The 16,923-nt window shown below is 38.9% G+C and overlaps 1 protein-coding gene across 2 annotated transcripts in view; it reads right to left on the reverse strand.

Annotated features, from left to right (window-relative positions):
• Positions 1 to 16,923, reverse strand: part of KIAA1549 — a 145,775-nt gene that overhangs the window by 10,636 nt on the left and 118,216 nt on the right. For both annotated transcript variants that reach the window (XM_028846361.2, XM_028846360.2), the window contains exon 17: positions 7,161 to 7,207. In XM_028846361.2, coding sequence (XP_028702194.2) covers positions 7,161 to 7,207 — 47 coding nt within the window. The remainder of the gene's footprint in view (positions 1 to 7,160; positions 7,208 to 16,923) is intronic.

Raw genomic sequence — 16,923 nt, forward strand, 5'->3', positions numbered from 1 at the left:
TCCCAAGAGCTTTTGTTTATGTGGATTGTATCGATATTTACCAGATTAGAAATTAAAATGGAAAAAAATGTAAATACTTATTTAAAAAATTTATTTACAAATAACAATTAAACTTATATATGAACATAATATTTTTTGTGAAATTAACTATTCATCAATCCTCCCTCAAAAAAAAGTAGTGAGAAGAGTAGCGCTATATTGTTCAAATTTCCTTAATAGAAGGATTCTCATAGAGTTTGCATCCTGTCAGTTGTTCAATGTTAGGAAGAAAATCTGGCTTCACAGAATACATAGTTGGAAAAGGAAGGAGTATTTTAAGAGCCTTTTCAGATAATATTTTTTAAATATTGCAGGCATTCTTCTTGATACCACACAAAAATTCAACAAGTGTTAGTTCCTCAGGGGTCAGTTGCAATATGGAATCTGAAATGATATTGGTGAACTTTTCATACTCTGTTACGCTAAAACCCACAGCTCCAACTTGCACTTTGAAAGGATCTCTAACCCATGCTTGATTTTATGACATCTGTCATTTGGAACATAGTTCACTGAGTTATGCAAACCTTCTCTATATTGTTACCTCTCATTTTGCAGTATCGAAAAATCTCTTTCATTAATCTCATCATCAAACTCATCCAGAAAAGTCTTGAGGTGCTAGGAAGTTGTCAAGTTCACAGTGGCAGGCAGACAAGTTCCCAAAATTCAAATTTTCACTTGAAAGCTCATTTTATCATTAGCAACAAATACTGGCAGTTGTTTTTCTTGAAGTGACAGGCTCACTTCATTCATTTTCAAGACAGTGTCTGCCAAACACCCGAGTCTGAATAACCACGTCTGCCAGCTGTTTGTTGAAGTAAAAAGCAAAAAAGCAGTTGGTTCAGTTCAGTCTCCACTCAAACAATGGGAGCAAGGGCTTCCCTTCAAAATTCCATATTCCACAGAAATGCTTTCTATGTATTTCCCCTTTTGTCACACAGACTACTAAAGACTTAAGGGTCTAGGTTTAATAAGAGTCTAGGTTTATGATTTTGACTACCTCACCAAGGACATGCTAACATAAATTTTTAATTAATAAATCACATTTTTAAAACTGTGATTACAGAGCCGTGAAGAATATGATGACTACTCATACAATTTGGTGGTACTGCATGGATCCATGCTAAAGACTAGCAGTATTGGCCAGGCGTCAGGGCTCATGCCTGTAATCCCAGCACTTTGGGAGGCCAAGGCGGACAGATCACCTGAGCTCAGGAGGTCAAGACCAGCCTGGCCAACATGGTGAAACCCCATCTCTACTAAAAATACAAAAATTAGCCTGGCATGGTGGTGCGTCACAAGTAATCCAGATACTCAGGAGGCTGAGGCATGAGAATCACTTGAACCTGGGAGGTGGAGGTTGCGGTGAGCCGAGATTGTGCCAATGCATTACAGCCTGGGCGACAGAGCAAGACTCCATCTCAAAAAAAAAAAAAAAAAAAAAAGAAGAAGAAGAAGAAGAAGATTAGCAGTTTCACCCACCATTGCTTTTGCACTTCTGTACAAATGTCAATACAATGGAAAAAAGGAAAATAACATCTTAGTAATACTATGAAAGCTGTTTTGATCTCAGAGACCCCCCCCACCAAGAAAGGGTCTCAAGCACTCTCCAGGAGTCTGAGAACCTCACCTTGAGAAACACTCTTCTGAAGAAATTCAAGAAAAAAAGATAATAGTCTGCTATAGTTCTTTGCAAACGACACGGAACCTGTAATTCACAGATGTAACCAGTTTGGTGAGAATGTAGGTTGACTTGCACTTATTCTCCAGTGTTGTTTCTAGAGTATATCTCATAAACTGAAACCCAGGCTACCTAGGTTACTCTCTTTAAATAACTGCTGTTGTTTTAGATTGGCCTCAGAGAGGGACGTGTGATATCCCTGACTTTATAGATCCAAGAGCTTTCCATGAGGCATGCTCGTCCTTCAAGACCTGTAAACTGGAGCCCACACCTCACCGAACCACAATCTCTGGACCATCCACCCACGAACTAGCTCTTGTCATTCACTTAATTCTCCCTACTTTCCCCCACCTCTCGCCAACATTTCCATCCGTTTATTCTTAACATGGTTTGCAATCCAACACTCTAAAATCCTTTAAAGTGGGTGTTTATATAATTTATCATCCACACCACAACACTTTTGAGGGTGAAAGCTATTAAAAATGGGACTAACCTGGGTAACTGGACAGGTCATGGTCCCCCATCTCTAACTTCTGCCCTGCATCACCTGAGCTTACCTTGCCAGTTTTACCTTTGCTGCTTTTGGACCACAGAGCTGTGTGGTAGGGGAGGAAGGCTGGAGAAAAGCAAAGCAAACCCCTCTGAAAATGATGATGGTTTAAAAAAAAAAATAGAAAAAGTAAGTAGGAAGCAGATAACATTCTTACTTCGGTGTGACTTCTGGTCACTGAAGGGATGGTTGGCTTTGGTTTCTGAGATTCAGTCTGTTTTACTGCAATGACAGCTTTGTAATAAACCAATGTCCACACACAGCTGGTCGACTGGTCTGTTTCTCTAGACTCACAGCAATGCTGCACCATCTCCATCACTTGACAGCAATGTACAATATTTAGAATGGTCCTAACACCTCCTTCTTCTTTCTCAAAGTGTCTGGGCTATTCTTGGCCCTTTGCATTTCCAGATAAATTTTAGAATCCATCTGTCAGTTTCCACATATTAGAAATTACTGGGATTGTGAATGGGATTGCACTGAATCTACAAATCACATGGGGAGAAATGACATTTTTAAAATATTGAGTTGTCCAATCTGTGAACATCTTTCTTTAGAGGTCTTAAAAGTCTTTGGTTAGATTTATTCTGAGGTGTTTTATATTTCTAAGTGTTATTTTAAATGATATCTTTGAAAATTTTTTCTTTCCTGTTTGTTGCTTACATGCAGAAATAAAACAGATTTTTGTATACTGATTTTATATCCAGTTATTTTGAAATTTATTTGGCTTGCTATTTAGCAATTCTGCTAAATTCCCTAAATTCTAACAGTTTGTGTGTTGACATTTTAGGATATGCTACTACCGAATTATATCATCTGTGAATAATAACAGTATTACTCCTTTCTTTGAATTCTTTACTCTTTTTGTGTTTTTCTTGCCTTGTTACAGTGCAATTTTGAGTAGAAGTCATGTGAGCAGGTATCTCTGTCTTGTTCCCACTCTCAGAGGGCAGACTTTTTCTAACATTTCACCATTCAGTAATATTTGCCAAGATACCTTTTATCAGAATCGAGAAGTTCGCTTCTACTCTTTGTTTGCTAAGATTTTTTACCATGACAGGATGTTGAATTTTACCACCTGCTGTATCTATTGAAATGACAAGATTTCCCTCCTTTATTCTCCTTAAAGTGGTAACTTACACTGCTCGGTTTTTAAATGCTAAATCATCCTTACACTGCTGGAAAGAAATCCAATGTGGTTGTAATATGAGATGCTTTTGTGTCTACTGCTGGTTATGCTCACTGATATTTAGTTTCAATTTTTTAATATCTACGTTCATGAGAAACTGGCCCCCAATTTCCTTTCCTGCAGTGTCCCTGTCCTTCTTGCCCTTGTCCCTGGTGTCAAGGTGATGTTGGCTTCATAAAATGAACTGAGAAGTGTTCTTTTTCTGTTTTTTAGAAGAGTTTGTTTAATACTGATACCTTTCCCTCCTTCAGTGTTTGGTAGAACTCACTGCTGAAGCCCCTGGGCCTGGAGCTTTGTTTGTGGGAAGTACTGTAATTATGATTTCCACTTTAAACATAGTTATATGACTATTCAAGTTTTCTCTTTCTAGGAATTTTTCTATTCCAGAAAAAAAATTTTTTTTGAGATAGGGTCTCACTGTATTGCCCGGGGTAGTTTCAAATGCCTGAGCTTAAGCAATCCTTCCATCTCAGCCTCCAGAGTAGCTGGGATTACAACCACGCACCACTGCATCCAGCCCCAAATTTATTAACAAAAACGGGTTCATAAAATCTCCTTGTTAATGTAAGATCTGGATTAATGTGCCCTTTTCATTCTTCTTATTGATAATTTGTTGCACAGATTATTTGATCAAACTTGTGAGAGTCTATCAATTTTATTAGTTTTCAAAGAACTAACTTTTGGTTTTACTGATCCTCTCTTAATGTGGTATTTATTTTCTATTTCATTAATTGATATTATTATTTTTAGTATTTCCTTCTGTCTACTTCCTTCACATTTAATTGGATCATCTTTTTTTACATCTTGAGGTCGATGCTTAGATCCACTGATTTTTCAGCCACTTTTCTTTCCAACACACGCATTTAAGGCAACACATTTCCCCCTGAACACTGCTATAGCTGCACCTCACAACATCTGACCTATTATATTTTCATTATTATTCATTTTAGGGTGTTTTGATTTCCATTTTGATTTCTTCAGTGTACTGCAGGTTACTTACAAGAGTACTAATTAATTTGCCATCAAAGATTTGCTTTTTTTTTTAACTTTTATTTTAGGTTCAGGAGTACATGTACAGGTTTGTTATATACGGAAACTCAAGTCAAAGGGGTTTGTTGTACAGATTATTTCATCACCTAGGTACTAAGCCTAGTACCCAATAGTTATTTTTCCTGATCCTCTCCCTCTACCCTCAAGTGGGCCCCAATGTCTGTTGTTCCTCTCTTTGTGTCCACGAGTTCTCATCATTTAGCTCCCACTTATAAGTGAGAACATGCAGTATTCTGTTTTCTGTTCCTGCATTAGTTTGCTAAGGATAAAGGCCTCTGGCTGCATCTATGTTCCTGCAAAAGACATGATTTTGCTCTTTTTATGGCTGCATAGTATTCCATTGTGTATGCATACCACTTTTTTTTAATCTGATCTGTCACTGATGGGCATTTAGGTTGATTCCATGTCTCTGCTTTAGAGAATAGTGCTTCAATGAGCATTTGCATGCATGTTTCTTCACAGCTGAACAATTGTATATATACAAAGGAACAATTATATTCCTTTGTATATATACCCATTAATGGAATTGCTGAGTCAAATGGTAGTTCTGTTTTTTTAACATCAATTAAATTCTATTTATTTAAATATACTAAGCAAAACACATTTTATGAAGCATTTTTTTCTGTGACAATTTGGTCTGTGCTGGATCCACTCTGTGCTGCTGTTTTCTGACGCCAGTTGGTAGTTCTGTTTTTCTGCCTTTGAGGAATCGCCACACTGCCTTCCACAATGGTTGAATTAATTTACACTCTCACCAACAGTTTATAAGCATTCCCTTTGCTCCACAACCTCACCAGCATCTGTTATTTTTGACCTTTTAATAATGGCCATTCTGACTGGTATGAGATGGTATATCTCATTGTAATTTTGATTTGCACTTCTCTAACAATCAGTGATACTGAGCTTTTTTTCATATGCTCGTTGGCCGCATGTATGTCTCCTTTTGAAAAGCGTCTGTTTGTGTCCTTCGCCCACTTTTTAATGGGGTTGTTTGTTCTTTTTCTTGTTAAGTTCCTTACAGATGCTGGATATTAGACCTTGGTCAGATGTATAATTTGCAAATATTTTCTCCTATTCTATAGGACAGACAGCCTACAGAATGGGAGAAAATATTTGCAAACTAGAGCTTCTGCTGTACAGAAGCTCTTAAGTTTAATTAGATCCCATATGTCAATTTTTGCTTCTGTTGTGATTGCTTTTGGCGTCTTCATCATGAAATCTTTGCTCATTCCTATGTCCAGAATGCTATTGCCTAGGATGTCTTCCAAGGTTTTTATAGTTTTGGGTTTTATCTTTTATTATTGGTTTCTAACTTAGTTCTACCAGGATTAGCAAATATACCCTGAGCGATTTCACTTCTTGAAATTTGTTAAGATTTGTTATGGTCCAGCATATGGTAAATTTTTAAAATGTGTTTTAAAGGAAGATGTATTTTACAGTTGAGTCCAGGGTTCTATTTATGTCAATTAGGTCAAATTGATTAATCACATTGTTCCAATCTTCTATATCCTTTCTGTATCTTTATATTTTTTGATGTGTCGCTCACAAGCCAAATATATTTTTAAATCAAATCTAATAACCTTTGTCTTTTAAATTGAAATATCTAGTTGTTAACATTTAATGTAATTAATTCTAGATCTGAATTTAGATATCTACTATCTTATCTTTCTGCATGTCCTGCAAATTCTAAGTTCTTTTCTCTCCTATTTCCTACCTTCTTTTGTATTATTTTATTCTTCCTTACTATTTTATATTTAAGCATTCTCCTAGTGAGCCTAGAACTACACTAGAATCCTTCACTTATAACAGTCTAACATAAAGTAGCCCTTTTACATCTTCCTGAACAATGGACCTTAGTTCCATATTAACCATAAGTGTAATTATTTTAGAATCTGTGTCTGATAACTCCATTATCTGTAGTTCTGCTTCTATTGTCTATTTCTTTCCTTTTTAAAAAAATTGTATTTTTTTTTCTTATATGCCTGGGGGTGGGTGTGGGGGTGTGTGGAAGGGGGGCTACTGTAGCAATAATGTAAGGCCTAGAGTGATGTAATCTTCTTCTAAAAGGGATGTTCATTTGTTTCTGCCAGGGAGCAACCCCAAACAACTTTCAAAGCTGACCTTTACTTCCTGCAGGGACTGATCTGCTTATGATTCACCCTTACTCCTACAGCTAACCCCTAAGGGTACAAACTCAAAACCTTCGGGTGTTTACCAGGGCCTCCCCTTGTGCTTCCAACCCCATGAGTCTGACAAAGGCTCTGCCTGGCTTCCCAGGTGCTTCTTCTGGAATCCACAGATGTCCCTGGGGAAAAATTGGCCCAAGAAGCAGGGCTCATGCCTCTGAATTTCCTGGATCTTGGTCCCATACCGCTTCACTGCTCTGTTAGCTCTCTGGGGTTTTTAATGTTAATATCTTGTTCAGCTTTTCCAGTCATCCTCAGCAGGAGAGTTGGTCCAAATTACCTAGCCTGTCATTACTGGAACAGAACTTAAATTCCAACTTTTTTCCCCTCCTCTTCTAGTTAGATCAAGAGAATATACAACTCAGAGTTTTACATCTGCTTATATTAGCTAAAATTAGTGAGTTTATAAAGTTTTTAAAAACAGCCTATGTGAGAAAGTGATAATACATTTTGTTTTGAAAACCTTACCTTGGCAATGGACCTGTTGGGGGAGTCATTCCATAATCTTCATATCTCTGGAAGACATACAAAAGAAATTGAAGATTAATACTCAATACTTATTATAAAGTGACAACAGCAAACTTATAAATTCAGCTTTACAGGATCGACTTTCAAGAGAATTATTTTCTCATTAAAACTTAGCATGTTACTGGTACTCAAGTTTCAGTTTGAGGACCTGCACTACCAGACTTTAGAAAACACATAACTCATTTCTAGATCTTTCCTTCTTTTGTATATTACAACTACGAATATGAATAGCTGACAGGCTTTCTGTGCCTGCTCTTCCCTACAGATCCATCTGTATCTTCTGCTGCAAACCTGTATCTTCTGCTAAAGGGCCTCATATCTTTTGCTAAAAGGCAGGCCTGAGTGCCCATAATTAGCACAGTGACTCCAACCACATGGGCCACAAAGGTCAGCGAGACCCAGTGGTGCCCAGTACCTAGTCAAATACCTCAAGCAACTCAAGTATCAAATCCTGCCTCATGTTGTAGAATGCTGCAAAAAAAGAAAACCAGAAACGAGAGAGACTCTACAAGACCAAGGCAGCACCTTCTGTTTCTGACCATTTACTGGTCCCCAGGAGACCCAGCTATACTTTCTGCCCTTAAGTTCCATAACGTGCCCCCGTATCCTTCAATCAACTCTTTTTACTTGAGCTAATCTGAACTAGCCAAGTGTTCTTTGACTAAAACAATATGCCACATGATTTAAAGAAATACACATCTAAGAAATCTGTTGTATTCCTGGTGAAATCAATATATCCTAACCCTAATATACGTGGGATTCTTATTTCAACATTTCTTTTCAATAACTGTGAATTGTTCTTTTTGGAATTAGATATTTCAGAAGAACAGTAACTATGGGCAGAGTCTGTCCGGCTGCAGTCAGTTGGAACCAATGGTCTGTCTAAGTTAGGTCTAAGTCAGCCTTGCTTCTGAAGTTGCTACAACATGACATCTTTCTTTTTACAAGCTGTCATTTACCGAATTAGTATTTTGAGTTAAGCATTGTATGAGCATTAACCCAAGCCCACAACATCACTAAAAAGTACTCACTGCCTCTGTTTTATGAATGAAACCAACTCACAAAGAAATTAGGTGATTTCCTCCTATGTCTTTTGAACTCCAAAGACCATGCTTCTCACCAATCACCCCGCACCGCCCATGGTTTCCAAAACCAGACACTCTCCTGTGAACAAATATCTATTTTGTGAGGGAAAAAGTAGAGGTTTTGGAGTCAGACAGACTGGCTTAACATCCCTGGGCCTATTCCTTTATGCCAAGAGAATATAATGATCTCCACATTCATAGAGTTCTAAGGGGATTGTTAAATATGAAACTGTGGTCAGATTACTTCACCTTCTGACTCTCTCTGCTTCCATCCCCTTGGCTGTCATGTGGAACCTTGTGGAGTTCCCCAACTGAGGCACAACAAGGGAAAGGGAGTTATGGACGAAGGGAGGAAGAGAACGAAAAGAAGCTTCCATTCATTTTCCAAAAAATTAAAGGGAAATCTGAAACTACATAGAGATTATTCACAGTGCTGGTGCTTTCGGCAGAGTGTGGGTTTTTAAAGCACATTCATATGCAAAATCTTAAAAAAAGTCAATGCTTACCAGTTTACCTACCAAAGTCTCAGGAGGTTTTAGTGGCATATTAAGAGAAAAACAATGAAAAATAGCTGTCCACTTATTATCTTTTGTATCTCTGTAGTGTGAGGATTTCAACTCTATCCTCATCAGAAAAAGAATGTCATATTTCTAAGGACTGCATGCCCTGATGAAAAGTTTAAAAAAAAAAAAATCACAGAATTTATCTGATTCTGTTGCAGGATGGATCACACCTATATAAAAGTGGGGCACAAAATTGCATTTGAAGGTTTCAATCGGCTATGTATATAAAAATCCCACTTTAATGCATCCCTTTTTTCTATTCAGTATAAAACACAGGCCAACAGAGTGAGAAACGTAAGTGAGATGGTTGGTAGAGTTTGGGATAGGCCTGAGGTAAAGCAACCAGACAGTGAGGCCTGCTTGTAAAGTGTCTCATCCCAGAGATTTGTACTGGCTACTCACAGGACTAGTCCAGAGACAGCTTACCTTCTCAAGGAAGCAGCTACACCAACTATCAACTGGCCTGACTCACTGATGCATAACTAACACGCTTATCCTCACAAAAAAGGAGCAATGTCATCAGATGGCAAATAAAGGCTCATGCAGTAACTGAAGGCACCTTGAAATCCACATTCCTGTGGTTTTTTTTTTTTTTAAAACCAAAAAAAAAGCAAATAGCAGCAAATAGAGAGTGATCAGGCTCCCCTTGGCAACACTAACTTTATGATCCATTTATAAACACGCTGAAATTCTATTAGATATGCATGGATAAAGCCAATGATCCTGGTTTTCTACCAGATTAAACTGCTAGCATTCTCATCCAACTACATCAGGGTAACATCGAAAATCCACAATAAGAAAGCCACTGAATAATGGTGTTTATTTAAAAATCTTACTGTGGGCTTGAATTTATAAGGCATTATCAGGGAATCTTGAATCTGCAACACCTATGAACAGTGCACAAATGAGAGAAATAACAACACAAATCTGCCAAACTACACCACTGGCTTCTGTGGGTTTCCAGTCTGCAGAAAGCAGATCATGGGATTCTCAGCCTCCATAATTATATGAGCTGACACCTCATAATAAGTAAATTTCTCTCTCTCCCCCTCACTCTCTCCATACAAACACATATGCATACACACACACACACACACACACACAAACACTACTAGCTCTGTTTCTCTGGAGAACTCTGACTATTTTAAATAATAGACCCTACATGTGAATGGATAAAGAAATGTGGTATATTTGTAAATGGAGTACTATTATGTGCTGCTGTTTTCTTTGGGTCTATTATAAATAAATCTGCCATGATGTACAAGTCTTTGTATGAAAATATGTTTTTGTTTCTCCTGGATAAATACTTAGGAAGAGAAAGCTGGTTCATATGATAGGATATATGTTTAACTTTTTAAAGAGACTGCCAAACTGTTTTTCAAAGTGGTTGTGCTATTTTACATTCCCACCAGCAGTTCATAAGACTTCTAGTTGTTTATATTCTCAGCAACATAATTGTAGATTTATTTCTACATGCAGTTTCATCAGTTTTTGCTGAATGTGTTTTGCAGCTCTAATACTAAGCACATAAACATGTAAGGCTTTGTGTCTTCCAGATAAACTGACCACTTTATTATGAAATGATCCTCTTAATCTTTAATAATATTCTTTACTATGAGCCCTATTTTGGCTAATATTAACATAGCCATTCCAGCTTTCTATGACTAGTGTTAGTATGGCATATCTTTCTCCAAACTTTTCTCCATACTTTTCCTTTTTACCTATTGGTATCTTTGTATTTAATGAAGGTTTCTTGTCAGCAGCATATACTTGGATCTTGCTTTTTATCCAAACTGACAAGCTCTGCCCTTTAATAGGGGTGTTTAGGCCATTCACATTTAATGTGATTATTGATGGGCTGGATTTAAATCAACCATCTTGATATCTGTTTTTAATTTTCCCCATCTGTGCTTTATCACTTTTCACTTCCTTTTCTGCCTTTTTTTTTTTTTTTTTTTTTTTTTTTTTTTTTGAGACAGAGTCTCGCTCTTTCGCCCAGGCTGGAGTGCAATGGCATGATCTTGGCTCACTGCAACTCCGCTTCCTGGGTTCAAGTGATTCTTGTGCCTCAGCCTCCTGAGTAGCTGGGATTACAGGCACATGCCACCACACCCAGCTAATTTTTGTATTTTTAGTAGAGACAGGATTTCACCATGTTGGGCCAGCATGGTCTCGATCTCCTGACCTCAGGTGATCTGCCCACCTCAGTCTCCCAAAGTACTAGGATTACAGGCGTGAGCCACCATGCCTGGACCCTTTTCTGCCTTCTTTTGTGCTGTTTTTTATGATTTCATTTTGATTCCTTTGTTGGCTTATTAGCTAATAATAGGTTGCTTTATGGTTTATATTACGCATTTTTCACTTATTACAGTCTACCATTAAGCACTATTATTCTACTTCATGTATGGTATAAGAACATTAAAATAGAAAACTTCAATTTCTCCTTTCTTGGCATTTTGTGCTGCTGTTCTCATATATTTTACTTCTATATATGTTATAACTCCCCACAATATACACTTATTACCTTCATTTTAAATAGTCAATTATCTTTTTTAAAGTTTTAAATAATGAAGAGAGGATTTTAAAAAATAATTCCCCACATACATATTTACATTTCCAGTGTTTTTCATATATGTATGTAGATCCAGGTCTTCATATGGTATCATTGTACTTCTGCCTTAAAGACTTCCTGTAACATTTCTTATAATGCAGGTCAGCTGGTGATGAATTATTTCAGCTTTTATATGTCTGAAAACATTTTTATTTCACCTTAGTTTTTGAAAGATGTTTTTGCTAGATATAGATTCTAGGTTGGTCATTTGGTCCTTTCAGTTCTTTGAAGATTTGTTCCACTACCTTCTGGGCAATGAGATTTCTTCTGCCATCCTTATCTTTGTTCCACTGTATATAATGTGTTCTTGTTCTCTGGCTACTTTTAAGATCTTTTTAACTTGTTTTAAGCAATTTAGACTATGGCATTTTTGGAATAGTTTTCTTCATATTTCTTGCACATAGAGTTCACCAACCAATGGATCTGTGGATCTGCAGTTTCTACCAAACTTGGAAAAATGTTGGCCACTCTATCTTTTTAAAAACAATTCTATTGGGTATGTTTGAGGTTTACAACATTTTACTGGCTACATACAGGTAGTAAAATGGTTACTTACAGTGAAGTAAATTAACATATTTATCATCTCACATACTTTTTTGTGACAAAAGTAGCTAAAATTACTTATTTAACAAAATCCCCAATATAATAAAATTTTATTAACTATTGTCCTCATTTGGTACTTTAGATCCCTAGACTTGTTCATCCTACACATCCCCTACTTTGTATCCTTTGATCTCCATCTCCCAATTTCCTTTCCCCTCCCATCTGTGGTTTTTTTTTTTTTTTTTTAAGATTCCACATGAAAGTGAGATCATGCAATATTTTTCTTTCTGTTTCTGGCTTATTTCACTTAGCATAATGTCTTCCAGGTCCACCCATGTTGTAGCAAATAGGAGGATCTCCTTTTAAAGGATAAATAATATTCCATTGTATATATACACCACAACACTTTCTTTATCCATTCATCCACTGATGGACGCTTAGGCTACTTTCATATCTTGGTTACTGTGAATAGTGCTGCAATGAACATGGGAATGCAGATACCTTTACAAAGTGGTGATTTTACCTTCCTTGGGTATATACTCAGCAGAGGGATTGCTGGGTCATACGGCAGTTCTATTTTTTTTTCTGAGATGAGTCTCGCTCTGTCACCCAGGCTGGAGTGCAGTGGCCGGATCTCAGCTCACTGCAACCTCCACCTCCCGGGTTCACACCATTCTCCTGCCTCAGCCTCCCGAGTAGCTGGGACTACAGGTGCCTGCCACCACACCCAACTAATTTTTTTGTATTTTTAGTAGAGACGGCATTTCACTGTGTTAGCCAGGATGGTCTCGATCTCCTGACCTTGTGATCCACCCGTCTCAGCCTCCCAAAGTGCTGGGATTACAGGCGTGAGCCACTGCGCCTGGCCTGGTAGTTCTATTTTTAATTTCTTTAGGAACCACTACACTATTTTCCATAATGGCTGTACCAATCTACACTGCCATTAACAGTCTGCAAGAGTTTCCTTTTGTCTACACCCTTGTCAACATTTGTTATTTCTTATCTTTGTGATAACAGCCATTCTAACAAGTGTGAGGCAGTATCTCATAGAGGGTTTTGTATTGTTTGTTTTGTTTTGAGACAGAGCCTTGCTCTGTCACCCAGGCTGGAGTGCAATGACATGATCTCGGCTCACTACAACCTCTGCCTCCCGGGTTCAAGTGATTCTTGTGCCTCAACCCCCTGAGTAGCTGGTTACGAGCATGTGCCACCATGCCCAGCTAAGTTTTGTATTTTTTTTTTTTTTTTTTGAGACGGAGTCTCGCTGTCGCCCAGGCTGGAGTGCAGTGGCCGGATCTCAGCTCACTGCAAGCTCCGCCTCCCGGGTTCACGCCATTCTCCTGCCTCAGCCTCCCGAGTAGCTGGGACTACAGGCGCCCACAACCGCGCCCGGCTAATTTTTTGTATTTTTAGTAGAGACGGGGTTTCACCATGTTAGCCAGACTGGTCTTGAACCCCTGAGCTCAAGCAATCTGCCCATCTCTGCCTCCCAAAGTGCTGGGACTAGAGGCATGAGCCACTGCACCCAACCTCATCAAGGTTTTAATTTGTATTTCCCTGATGATTAGTGATGTTGAACACTGTTTCATATACCTGTTGGCCATTTTTATGTCTTCTTTGGAAAAATATCTGTTCAAATCCTTTGCCCATTTTTAAATTGGATTATTTATTTTTCTTCTATTGAGTTGTAAGAGTTTCTAAAAATAAATTTTTGATACTAAGTCCTTATGAGATATGTGGTATATGAGTATTTTTTTCCAGTCTGTAGGTGGCCTTTTTCACTGAAACATTTTCAATGTTTTCTTTTGCTATACAGAGCTTTTTAGTTTGATGCGGTACCATTTACTTATTTTTGCTTGTATAACCTGAGCTTTTGGTGTGATAAGTGTGATATCCAAAAGATCATTGCCAAGGTCAATATCAAGGAGTTTCTCCTATGTTCTCTTCTAGGACTTTTATCATCTCAGGTCTTAGACTTAGGTCCTTTATTCATTTTGAGTTGATTTTTGTGTCTAAGAGTCCAATTTCATTCTTTTGCATGTGGAAATCTAGTCTTCCCCTCACCATTTACTGAAAAGACTATCCTTTCCCCATTATGTCCTCTTGGTGCCCTTGTCAAAAATTAGTTGACCATATACGTGTGGATTTATTTCTGGGCTCTCTAGTCTGTTCCATTGGTCTAGGTTTCTGTTTTTATGCCAGTACCATACTGTTTTTATTACTACAGCCCACTAATTTTTTTCTTCTCCAATATGTAATCTGACTTCAATCCCATCCAGTATATTTTTTCATCTCAGAGACTGTAGTTTTCATCTCTAAGTTTGACTTTTATCATTTAACATCTTCAATCCTTCTAGTTAATGTGTACAATCTTTCCTCTAGCTTCTTGAATCTATGGAACTCCATTATAAGAATTCTTGTGATATCCTGTCTACTAGTTCTTTCTTTTTCTCTCTTTTTTTTTTTTCTTTTGAGACAGAGTCTTGCTCTGTCGCCCAGGCTGCAGTGCAGTGGTGCAATCATGCAATCATGGCTCACTGTAGCCTCAGCCTCCCAGGGTCAAGTGATCCTCCCACCTTAGCCTCCTAAGTAGTGCCCAGCTAATTTTTATATTTTTTGTAGAAACAGAGTCTCACTGTGTTGCCGAGGTTTGTCTCAAACTCTCGGACTCAAGCAATCCTCCTGCCTCAGCCTCCCAAGGTACTGAGATTACAGGTGTGAACACCACATACACCTTGTCTACTAATTTTATCATCTGTGTCATTTTCCTGCTTCTTTGCTTGTCTGTTTGATTTGATGCAGACATTATTAATTTTACCTTATTGAATGCTGCATATTTTTGTGTTTCTATATTCTTGAGCTTTGCTTGGGTTTAGATGTTATGGTTTTGTGGTTTTTTAGGTGGAACCAGAGCTGCTTTAAGTTGGGGCTAATTTTGCCTCATTACTGAGGCAAAACTCTTCCAAATACTCTAACTGATATTGCATGAATTATGCAGTTTCCACCAACTGTTGCAAAACGAACCGTATTCAACTGCTGAGCCTGCCATGACAAAATACCTTAGAAATGGTGGCCTAAAACAACAGAAACTCCAGCACTTTGGGAGGCCGAGGCGGGCAGATCACGAGGTCAGGAGATTGAGACCATCCTGGCTAACACGGTGAAACCCCATCTCTACTAAAAATACAAAAAATTGGGAGGCCGAGAAGGATGGATCACGAGGTCAGGAGATTAAGACCATCCTGGCTAACACGGCGAAACCCCGTCTCTACTAAAAAATACAAAAAACTAGCCAGGCGTAGTGGCGGGCACCTGTAGTCCCAGCTACTCAGGAGGCTGAGGCAGGAGAACGGCGTGAATCCGGGAGGCGGGGCTTGCAGTGAGCTGAAATCACGCCACTGCACTCCAGCCTGGGCGACAGAGCGAGACTCCGTCTCAAAAGCGATAACAACAACAACAACAACAACAACAGAAACTGATTTTCTCGTAGTTGTGGAGGCTGGAAAGTGTTACATCAACATCTGGCAGTGTTCAGTTTCAGGTGGGGCTTTCTTCCTGGCTTGCAGAAAGTTGCCTGCTCTCTGTGTCCTAACCTGGCTGGAGAGAGACCTCTGGAGTCTCTTCCTTGTCTTCTACAGGCAGCGGTTCTATTGAATCAGGACGCTACCCTTCCAGCCTCATTTATTCTTAATTACCTCCCTAAAGGCCCTCATCTCCAACGCAGTCATGTCGGGGGTTACGGCTTCAACATGTGATTTTGGGGGAGACACAGTTCAATCCATAGCAAGAGCTTATTCCCAGGCCTGTGTGAATTTTGAGGGTTGTTTCCACTCATCTTTTTGGGGGGCTCTTTTGGGTAGTTTCTGTGTACCCATAAACTGATCAGTACTCAAACAAAGATTCTCTGCAGATGCCTAGCACCCTGCCCAGGGCATCTCTCTGCTCTCCTGCTCTCTCCCTTGTGAACTCCAGCTGCCTTTTCCTCCCCAGACTTCCAAACTCCATTTCTTCAACTCAGGGAGACCACGGAGCTCCGCCTGGGGTCCTACCTGCTGTGCCATGACTAGAAACTCCAGACGTAAGCTGGGGCAACTGGAGGGCTCAGTTCACTTCTCATTGATTCCTGTCCTTTCTTGCCTAAAGTTTAACGTCAAGTCACCCAGATACTCCTTTCAGTGTTTTCAGTTGTTTCAGGAAGGAAGGTAAACCCAAGCTCTGTTCCTCCATCTTGTCCAAAAGAAGCCTGTCCCATACACTTTAATTTCCGTGCCTCTGCTGTACTTCCCGCCACCTGGCACATCCTTCTTCAACTGACAACCACTAATTACCCTTTAGACTTCCACGGAGATGCTATTTTGTCCAGAAAAATCCTTCCCAAAAGGCTTCAAGGCTCTGCTAGACGCCCCTCCCACATCACCTCCTCCGGCCATAGCACCTTCCACGCTGTACTGGAATTAGTTTCGATTGTCCAGACAGCCTCCACTGGAATGCAAGAACTGGGGGGGCAGGGACCTACACTGTGCACTACTCTATCTCCAGCACCTAAGCAGAGTACCCGCGACACAGCAGGCGCTTTGTAAATATATTTGAATGAATAAGCAAATGAGAAAACTTTAAAGTGACCCGATGGCAGCTGTATCCACATTTATTTTACCACCGAGGTTTGTCCTATACCATGCATTTCCTGAAATATTATCAACCACCAGTTGTAATTTTGAAGATATTTGTTGGAACAAGCTATATTTTAAAATTAAAAACAGTAATGATTCGATCGAATGATATTCCCACCCCACATGACAGCAGTTCCCCATACTGTAGGCTCTCAGCCTCCCATACCCTGGAGACAATCTCTTGCTGAAGGCTTTTACTTTTAAAATGTAAACCCATTTCAGAGATAAAAA

The sequence above is a fragment of the Macaca mulatta genome, chromosome 3, assembly GCF_049350105.2.
Source record: "Macaca mulatta isolate MMU2019108-1 chromosome 3, T2T-MMU8v2.0, whole genome shotgun sequence".
NCBI classification, from domain to species: Eukaryota; Metazoa; Chordata; class Mammalia; order Primates; family Cercopithecidae; genus Macaca; species Macaca mulatta.